Genomic DNA, 10,018 nt, shown 5'->3' on the forward strand with positions numbered 1-10,018 from the left:
TTTGCATAAGGTCACCCCCTTTCAAAATCATTACTTATTTTCTCACAATTAAATAAACTTAATTAAAACAAGTTTACAATGTATTAAAATATTAAGACTAGAGTACTTCAGAGTCACGAAAATCAGAACAGGAAATGTAAGTAGAATATGTACAATGCTTATTAGTGAAAGTTTCATAGGTATCCGAGTTGAGATTAAGCAGCCCTTAGGGTGCGTTTGGGGCAACTTATATGTTTCAGGATAGACAGTTTATCCTGAAACGCGGTCCGCGGGTCGACCACGGGGTTCGACCCACGGTCTGCGTTTAGTGTAAAAACGCAACCGTGTTTTTGGATAAACAGACAAAACGTGCGATTCAAACGGTACAACGGCATTTTCAAAAACGCCCCCGTACTTATTAGCTGCCCCAAACAGGTCCTAAAGGAGAAGTGAAGAAACTGAAATGAAATCCACATAGTTTATGAGTTGATCATATTAATGTACAAATACAGTCATTGATTTTGAGTTTTTTCTTCAAACTTAATGTCATATTCTTTCCGGTGAAAACAACATTCACAACATCCGAAAACTTTTCCTTTATGGCTGCTTTGATCCCACTTGCAATGGATTCGGGCCCTGTATACTTTACATGGCAGTCTCCGTCTTTGATAGAAAGTACTTCCACACTTCCACCATAGTTCTTAATAGCAGGTCTCAGTATGTCCAAATGGCCATCCACAGCCTGAAAAAATCATGCAGATTTTAAATGATATGCTCGATTTTTGGCTAAAATCATACAAAAGTGTGTATATATCGATTTCCCATGAGCATTTAGACCCCATGATGAGAGCCCGCGCCATGTGTCTATAATTCTGCCACGGTGGGATCGAATCTTTGAAGCCACAAACATGCCAAGGCTTGTTGAATCCAAAAGTGTCCAGGAAACACACCAAATGAATAGAACGTTCTGCTAGAAAGTGATTAGAAAGAACACGACAAAGAATAGTAAAAAGAGTGTAACATTTATTCATGATATAAACCACCTATTTATAAGTACGCGTTCTAGTATTACAAAAGTATATATTAGTCCCCTTATCATTGACTTTTTAGAAGAAATTTTTGATAATTACAAAGTTCTTAGCATATAATAAAACCAAGGGACCGATTCGATCAATAAGTTTGTCGACCGTCATGTGAGCCTTAACTTGATAGATATCTGTTCCAAAAGAGAGTCTCCTATCGATCGTTTTGAAGGTTGATCCCCGTCTTGCAGAAAATCTCCTGGCACGTTCCTTCGATTGCTCGAAGAAAGCACCTCCCTTGCCAACATTCAGCTCAAAACGGTCGTCAATAGATATACTCTTTCACGTATGCGGTATTCATAGACTCCTTGTGGAGTTCTTTATTGTCGGGTGTTAAAAGCTTGAAGTAGGGTTTGTTCATGCACACCTTGCGGAGTTTGTCGCTGTCAGGTGTCGATACATACCATAGGCCATTAGCGAGGGTTAGACACCCCTCGCAGAGCTTGTTACTGCTGAGTGTTAATGCTTAAAGTAGGGCGCAAGACGATCGTTCACGTACTCCTCGCGAAGTTTATCACTGTCGGGTGCGGTGCCCATACGTTCCATAGGCCACTGGTGATGGTTAAACAACCTTCGCGAAACTTGTCTCTGTCAGGTGCTAACGTATAAAATAGAGCGTAGGACAATCGTTCACGTACCTCTCGCAAAGCTTGTCGCTGCTGAATGTCGATACGTCCTATAGGCCACTAGCGATCTTTGCATGGATTTGATAAGTTTTAGCCACTTGCGGAGCCTATTTTCCTAGGGTAACTGCCTGAGTGTAACTGCGTAATTACTCCAAACGTAATTGCGTCAGTTCTCTGAGTGTAGTTGCGTCAGTTCTCCGAGCGTAAGAGCAATAAGAGAAAATACTATTAGCAATATTGAATATGTGAAATCTCAAACTTTAGATGTTATGAATGTAAAGAGCCTCTTTATTTTATTGAGTTTTTGAAAGATAAGAAGGGTTATACAAAATAATCATGACACTGTTTCTTCTACAAGTAGGGATAGCTTTAAGGGAAGAATTCCTCTAGATCGTCACCACTCAAAGTTTGAGGGAGATCGTTTCTTGCGAATGTCTTCAGTTTGTATGCTCAGGGTCCAGCTCTCTGATGAATGATGTAGGGTTCATTCTATGTTTGAACCAACTTCCCGATAGCTTTCCCCTTAGCGGCGAGTTCGACCTTCTTCAACACTAGATCCCTGAGGCAAACTTCTCTGCGCGGATGTATTTGTTAAAATATTTGGCCGTCCTTTGCTTAGACTCTTCTTGTCGGAGGGATGAGTTAGCTTGATTCTCCTTGACCAGATCTAAAGCGAGCCTGACTCCTTTGTCGTTCACCTCAAGCCACTCACTCTCCTAAATCTTCCTCGTCAAAAGCTAAGGCGGAGAGTACCCTCTAGTTGTAATTGTTGTATTCGATCGATAACATAGCTTCCATTCCATGGGAAGGCATAAAGAGGGTCTCTCCGGTGGATGTGGACGGTAATGTTCGGATTGGCCAGAGTACCAAATGTATCAAGTCTGCCCCTTTGCCATTTGCTCCTACATTTTTCCTTAACAAATTTAGGATGATTTTGTTTGTAGTCTTCTTTTGTCCATTAGTTTGAGGGTGATGTACGGAAGCAAAATTGAGGTTGAACACTTTACTCTTAAGGAAATCTTGAACTTTTTTGTCCGCGAATTGGATCTCATTATCTGTAAATATGACAAGAGGTAATCCGTATCGACAAATCATGTTTGTCCAGATGAAGTTCCAGACTACCTTCGCCATTATGTGTGTCAGAGGCTTTGTTTCTACCAACTTGGAGAAATAATTGACTGCCACTAGTAAGGACTTCCATTGTCCTCGTGATGGGGGAAATGCCTCAAAATGTCGATACCCCAAAAGGTGAATGGCCAAAGACTGACGATCGGGTGACATAATAGTCCATATTTCTGACATCGTGTACACCATCAGGAATATTCTTCGGCGTCATTGAGCAAGTTCCACCAGAAATAACCTTGTCGCTGAATTCCGTAAGTTAATGTCTTTCTCACCAGACTGACGATCAGGTGGCATAATAGTCCATATTTCTGACATTGTGTACACCATCAGGAATATTCTTCGGCGTCATTGAGCAAGTTCCACCAGAAATAACCTTGTCGCCGAATTCAGTGAGATAATGTCTTTCCCCCGGAATGGCTTCCTCACTCCCCGCCATGAACTTCTCGAAGTATGTTTTCAACCTTCGTCTTCTCCAATGCACTTTAGGTATAAGGACGTGGCCAACTTCCTGAAGAGTTTTCCTTCAACTAGTAGGTATTGGGCAGTCTTATATTTGAATCTCCCGCAATCAGTAACTTCTCGCTAATTTCCCCAGTGCTTAGGTACCAGATGTATGAGCTTATCCAGCTTTCTTCTCCTCTTGATGTATCTCCATTGCTAGTGGTTCTTCGATCGAAGGTTGATCGAGTCTTCGAGGTATGAAGGCTCCGAGATAAGAGGTTAGCTACTTGTTTTTCCTCCCTTGCCATTCTCCTAGATGAAGGCTTCGAGATAAGAGGTTAGCTACTTGTTTTTCCTCCCTTCCGACATGTTCGATTTTGAAGCTGGCAAACTGGCCGATCTCCGTCTTCACCTTCTCTAGATACATTGCTATAGTTTCCTCTCTGATTTCAAATTCACTATTGATCTGATTTATTATGAGTTGTGAGTCGGCCTTTACCATTATGTGGATAAACCCCATCTCTGAGGTTAGGTAAAGTCCTGCAATTCAAGCTTCATAACCTGCTCGATTTTAGTCAATTGAAAATTTACCTCGATTGAGTGGCAAATGTTTTCCCCTGCGGGACTGCATAAGAAAGCTCTAAGTCCAACACCTGATTGGTCGGATGCCACATCGGTGAACAAGGTCTAGGTCGATCTATTGATCGCCAGATCCTCATTTCTGCCCCTCGATTCGGAGAAATTTGCAAGAAAATCTACAATAGTTTGTGTCATTATTGTCACATATAGGAGATGTCAAACTCGCTGAGTTTCACGACCATTTGAGTAGTCGACCGAAATGCTATGGCCTGGTGAGAACAAATTTTAATGGGTGATCTGCGATAACTTGTACGGGGCGTACCTGAAAATATAGTCGGAGCCTCCGAGCTGAAATGACCAAGGCGAAGACTAGTTTCTCCATTATTATATACCGGAGTTCTACGCCTTTGAGGACCCAGCTAGTGTAGTACACTGTGTGCTGCTTTCAGAGTTATTCTCTAACCAAGACCGAACTAACTGCTTCAAAGCTGACCACAAGGTAAAAATAAAGTTTTTCCTCCAGTTTCGGGCTTTGAAGGAGGGAAGGAGAGGTGAGGAACTGCTTGAGATTCCTAAAGGTCTCCTCGCATTCTGGTGTCCATTCGAAGCATTTCACTCTCCTGAGTACTTTGAAGAATGGGGCACACTTATCACCTGCTTGGAGATGAACCTGCTCAAACCTGTGATCTTACGAGTTAGTTTCTAGATTTTCATGGTGTTTTTAGGGGAGGACATATCGATGAGTGCTTGAATCTTTTCCGGGTTAGCCTTTATGCCTTCAGGGGGTAACAAATATCTCAAAAATTTGTCTGACACAGCCCCAAAGGTGCACTTCAGTGGATTTAGTTTCATGTTAAACCTTTTAAGTGTTAAAAATGTTACTTTTAGATCTCCAAAGTGTTGTTCGACCGACCGACTCTTAACCAGTACATCATCGACATACACCTCAATGTTCCTTTTTTATTAGCAAAAATTACATCTATGAGGAGTTGGTAAGTCGCCCCAGCATTTTCAAACCCAAGGGCATTACATTGTAACAAAAAACTCCCTCTAAAGTAATAAAGACATCTTTTTCACGTAAGTTGGGTGCATCTTGATCTGATGGTATACGAAGAATGCATCGAGAAAACTTAGGACTGAGTGGCCGACCATCGAATCCACCAGAGCATCGATCCTTGGTAGAGGGTACGAGTCATTTGGGCAAGTAGAGTTCAGATTGATAAAGTCCACGCACATCCTCCATTTTCCGTTGGCCTTTTACACCATCACCACATGGGAGACCTAGGTGGGGTACTGCGCTTTCCGAATGTACTTTGCCTTTTCCAGCTTTCATAATTCCTCTTGAATGGATCCTGCAAATGTCATGGTCGAGCTTCTGATCTTCTGCCTCATGGGTCGAGCCGATGGATCGACGTTCAATCTGTAGCACACGACCTTCCAAGCTAAAACATTTCAATTTTCCCATAGGGTTTGGATTAGCAGCTCTCTGTGACCTACATTAAAAGCATCACATATTAAAAAACATCTATCTGGTTCTCCTTCGACCTTCGGAACTTCACGAGTGAACTTGTTGGTCTTGAGGCCACCTTCCCTTGCATTCTGGATGTGTTGTGCTCCACATCACTTATGGCTCGCAAGTAGCAAAACCGGGACTATTCCAGGTTACCCCTGATCGTGATAATTTCTCAAACTAAGAAAATTGACAGCAACATAGTAAGTAGAGACCACTATCCTGAAATCATTCAGTAGCAGTTGGTCGAATATAGCGTTATACGTTGATAGTGAATCCACCATGAGGAAATCTTTCGTGAGCATAAATTGTTTCTCGTTTCTCCCCAACTTACCAGGAGCCCGAACACTCCCAGCACTTCCTTTCGCCCGAGAATCCATATAGTGGACCGACCGGCGCAGTCATCTGATCGACAATGAGACTCAGTTTGTTAAATACCTGCTTGAATAGTGCATTCACAGAACTCCTTGTATCAATGAGAATACTTCCTACTAGCTAATTGTTGATTATCGTCGTTATTACAATGGCGTTGTTATAGGGGTTTCCCTTTGGGAGGAGATCCTCATCAGTAAAGTAAATAAGTAGATGACCCTCAGGTTACGGGGCAAGGTTGCGACATAGAGTTCCCTCCTTTGCTGTCTCATTTGGTTCACTTCCAAATATTTCGGGCACACATCCCGTGATGTGGATGGCGTTGGTGAGGATGGCTCGTCGGTCGTTCCTCCTGTGGGAGCTTTGCCCTGCCTTTAGGTCGTCGTTCCAGGGGCAACAAATTCTTTCAACTTCCCCACCTTTATCATTTCCTCAATCATGCTTTGCAAATGTCTGCATTCTTCCGTGTCATGCATCTCAAAGGAAAGCTCCGACTCTCATCGACGTTGCCTTCTTGAAGAACTTCTTATCCTGAATGACCACTATTTCCACCGTGATCTCTTTGATACTTGCAATACTTCAGCCTATCTCAAAGGAAAGCTCTGACTCTCATCGACGTTGCCTTCCTGAAGAACTTCTTATCCTGAATGACCACTATTTCCACCATAGATACCCTCAGTGGGGTTTCCTAAGGGGTTTTGGTATTTCCTTGAGATTCATTGTATTGAGACAATCGGGAGTATGGGGTCTTCGTTTATCTCCTTTGATCCTCGTGACCGTGGGTGTAGCTATTACCGAAGGGACCTTCGTAGTGGGGGCGTATGATCGACCTTACACTTTGTCTGGGGGGCCTACGGCTATCTTGCGATGGCCCTTCTTATGTCTCAGTTCGGTTGGTTTTGGGGTTTTCACATAGGCGGCAATGTACTTGTCGACCATCTTTAATAGTTCGACCAAGCTCTGTGGCTCAGCCAGTTTGAGGTCGAAACAAAATCTCTCCAACCACACTCCTTGTGTCAACGCGGCCTAGGCCATATCAGGCTTCAAGTCCTTGACATCTAGCATTTTGTTTCAGAAGTGAACCATAAATGATCGCAAGCTCTCATTGGCTCCTGCTTTAGTTTCCACAAAGATCAGACACTCTTCTTAGACATCAAAGCACTGACAAACTACGATAGGAAGAGTTCTGAAATCCGCAAAACAGGTAATTACCCTCACTGGAAATTCGTCAAATCACCTTAATGCGGATGATCTCAACGTCGTGAAGAAGAGCTTACACTTGAGGGCATCAAAATTTTCAACAAACAAATGGATGATTTGAACGACACAAGGTGGTTCTTAGGATCCAACTGTCCTTTATACGGCTGTAAAACCGACATCTTGAACTTCTCCGGAGGTTCAACTTCGGAAGCTCGTAGGAAGAAGGTGTTTTCCGACTGCCTTTGTACCTCGGTCATCACTGGTTGGCTGCTCTCCTTCACTGGGGTGGATAAAGTGTTGTCTTGGTATAGACTGTCGTTGGGTTTTTCCTGCAGGTGAATCACCCTCCTTTCATTGTTGGTTAGAGGTTCCCCTTGAGGGGGGTTGAGTGCTCATTGTCATGTTGGCTCTTCTCCTAGAAATGAGACTGCTGCTAGGGCAGCAACCGCTCTAAGTGCTGGGAACTGTCCCGATATCTTGTTGGTGATCTGAGTTCTCAAATCTTACAGGCTTTTTCAAACGAATTCTTCCATATACTCTTAGTGCATGTTGATTCTCCTAAGTTTCTCTGACTGGACTCTCTCTATCGTTATTGTTGGGCTCCTTTTCTTGTTGATAATATGTTTCCACACTCACTGCACTTTAAATAACGTTGAATTCAAAAGTGTCCGGGAAACACACTTAAGGAATATAATATTCTACTGGGAAGTGATTTGAGAAAGAGAGAACACAATAGAGAACAGTAAAAGAGAGTGTAGCCTTTATTCATGATATGAACCTCCAATTTATAGGCATAGGTCCCAATATTACAAAAGTACATATTGGTCCCTCATCATTTACTTTTCAGATGGACTTTTTAGTAATTACGGAGTTATTAGCATATAATAAGACTGGGGGACCGATTTAATCGATAATATTTATCGATTGTTAGAGGAGCCTTGACTTGATCAACATCTAAGCCGAAAGAATGCCCCCTATCGATCGTCTGATCCCTGCCCCACGTAAAATCTCCCGGCATGTTTTGCCGAGCGCTTGAACAAGACGCCTCTCTTTCCAATATCTAACTCAAGACGGTCGTTAATAGATATGTTCGATCGTCATTATCATCCTCCTGAGCCATTCATCTGGCTTGAGATTTGTGTTAACATATTTTTATATGCACAATATTGAATGGGAAATATTAAGATCCAAACTAACCTCAACAGTTGTTTTGGATCGTTGCTCATAAAAAACTTGGCGTACATCTTTAACTGCATTTCCAAACTTCTCTTTCAACACACGTTCGATGCCCAACTTCATGGTGGTCGTTGAACTAGGACAGGTGCCACATGCTCCTGTTTCATAGATGCAAAATGAAATATTTCAATTCAAAATGACTTAAGAAATTAAGAAGTATTAGATGATTTGATGGAAGGACTATTATTGGCCCCTATTTAAGAAAAAAATGACAGTTTCTCCTCATTTATTTTTTTTTTTTAACGAGTAATGGAATACTTCTCTTGTAAGCAAGGATAAACAACACAGCACTAAAATACAGAGAATATTGGTTGAAAATAAAGTAAAAACTTTTAAAGTGTCATCTTTGTGCAGTCATCTGCTTCATTTACGAGAAAAAAGATTCCAATTTCTCTCATTTTTTTTAAACATGAAAGCTTAAAAAAAACTAAAATATAGTAATGACTACAATGGGAAATCATAAAGGCTTGAAATAATTAATCCATATAGTTTTGGCCTTACGGAGAATTGCACTGTACATTCTCACTCATAATGTTTTCGTTCTTTAATTTATTAAAACTCGGATTTTCATGCTAAATGGTAACAGAGCTGCTATTCTATTGAATATATATATAGGATGCTAATAAAAAATATTAATGCTAAGTAGATAATACTGTTGTCTAAGTGGTAATTTTAAGTCTCACATACACAAAAAAAATATTGTGTCCGGAGTCCGGATGAAAGACTATGTCCAGACAACGAACGCGATACACCGGATGGGGCAGAAGAGAAAAAAAAAGCCCCCGGTGTATCGTGTCTGTTCTAGCTTGCGTCCGGACTCCGGATGCAATATTTTATCCAAATATACACATGGAAGTAACCACACGACCTAACAAAGCTTAAGGGTTTCCACCGGATAGATATTGATTACAAGGTTTCATTTTCCTCTATTCAACCAGAAGGCTAACAACACCAAAAAGGAGAAATACATACATACCACCCAATTTCTATGTGTTTACATATCTAACACCTAAACATTACTTTTTACATGTATAACACCCAAATCTTTCACATCACATAAAAAAATATCATTGTTTTAACTTTTCAAAAGTGAAATACACATTTTCAGCATATGTAAGGCACGTATGTAAAAGTTTAGGTTCAGGTTTAGATATGTAAATACACAAGAATTGAGTGGTATGCATGTAAAACTTACAAAAAAAAAACAAAACGAATTAAGAAAAGATTTCAAGATTTCAATATATGTGTCAAATCAATTGGCTATTGTCAGATCAAAACTTTCTAGAATAGCATCATCCAGCATCAAAGGCGCTGATCAGTGGACCAGAGAGTTTAGTTAAAACTTGTTCTTAGAATAGAAATTGAAATTACGGCTACAACATAAGGAAATTTTTTTCTCAAAATCTAGAACTCTGTAGATTCATAACTCCCACCAAATGAATGAGCAAGAGACTTATTTATAGGTTTGGCAAAAGCCAGCTTAAGAGTTCACATTTCTGAAGTACATGCTCATGTATAGAGTAGTTTACACTCATCTATAGATCAAAACTCTTTCCGCAAGTGAACTGGGCAGTTGATAGTGGCTAACAATAGCAGGTGTGGGGCAGTGGCATCTGTCAGCGTGCAGTTGTTAACATTGTTTAAAATTGTGGAACATGAGGGTTAACACGCCTTACGCTTTTCAAGGTATTTCTCCACAAGGCACGTGCCTCATAGTGTAGTATTCACTTCATATATTATGGGGCATGCCTTTCCTCAACTTTACGGAAATATGTACAGTTTAAGCTAGAATCTTTTAAAGTACATATAAATAAAAAAACAATTAATAAAACCCCTTCTATTAACCCGATATATCCATCACACCTCAC

General features: G+C 40.9%; 1 protein-coding gene across 1 annotated transcript in view; it reads right to left on the minus strand.

Moving 5' to 3' along the window:
• Positions 1-538: 538 nt before the first annotated feature.
• The window catches only part of LOC110026509 (nifU-like protein 1, chloroplastic), a gene marked incomplete at its 3' end in the record, with an annotated part of 39,453 nt that continues 29,973 nt past the window's right edge, over positions 539-10,018 (minus strand). The window contains 2 exon segments of the mRNA XM_020727474.1: positions 539-721; positions 8,112-8,248. Of these exon segments, the coding sequence (XP_020583133.1) occupies positions 539-721; positions 8,112-8,248 (320 nt within the window).

This window comes from Phalaenopsis equestris, unplaced genomic scaffold (genome assembly GCF_001263595.1).
Source record: "Phalaenopsis equestris unplaced genomic scaffold, ASM126359v1 Scaffold000374, whole genome shotgun sequence".
Taxonomy (NCBI): domain Eukaryota; kingdom Viridiplantae; phylum Streptophyta; class Magnoliopsida; order Asparagales; family Orchidaceae; genus Phalaenopsis; species Phalaenopsis equestris.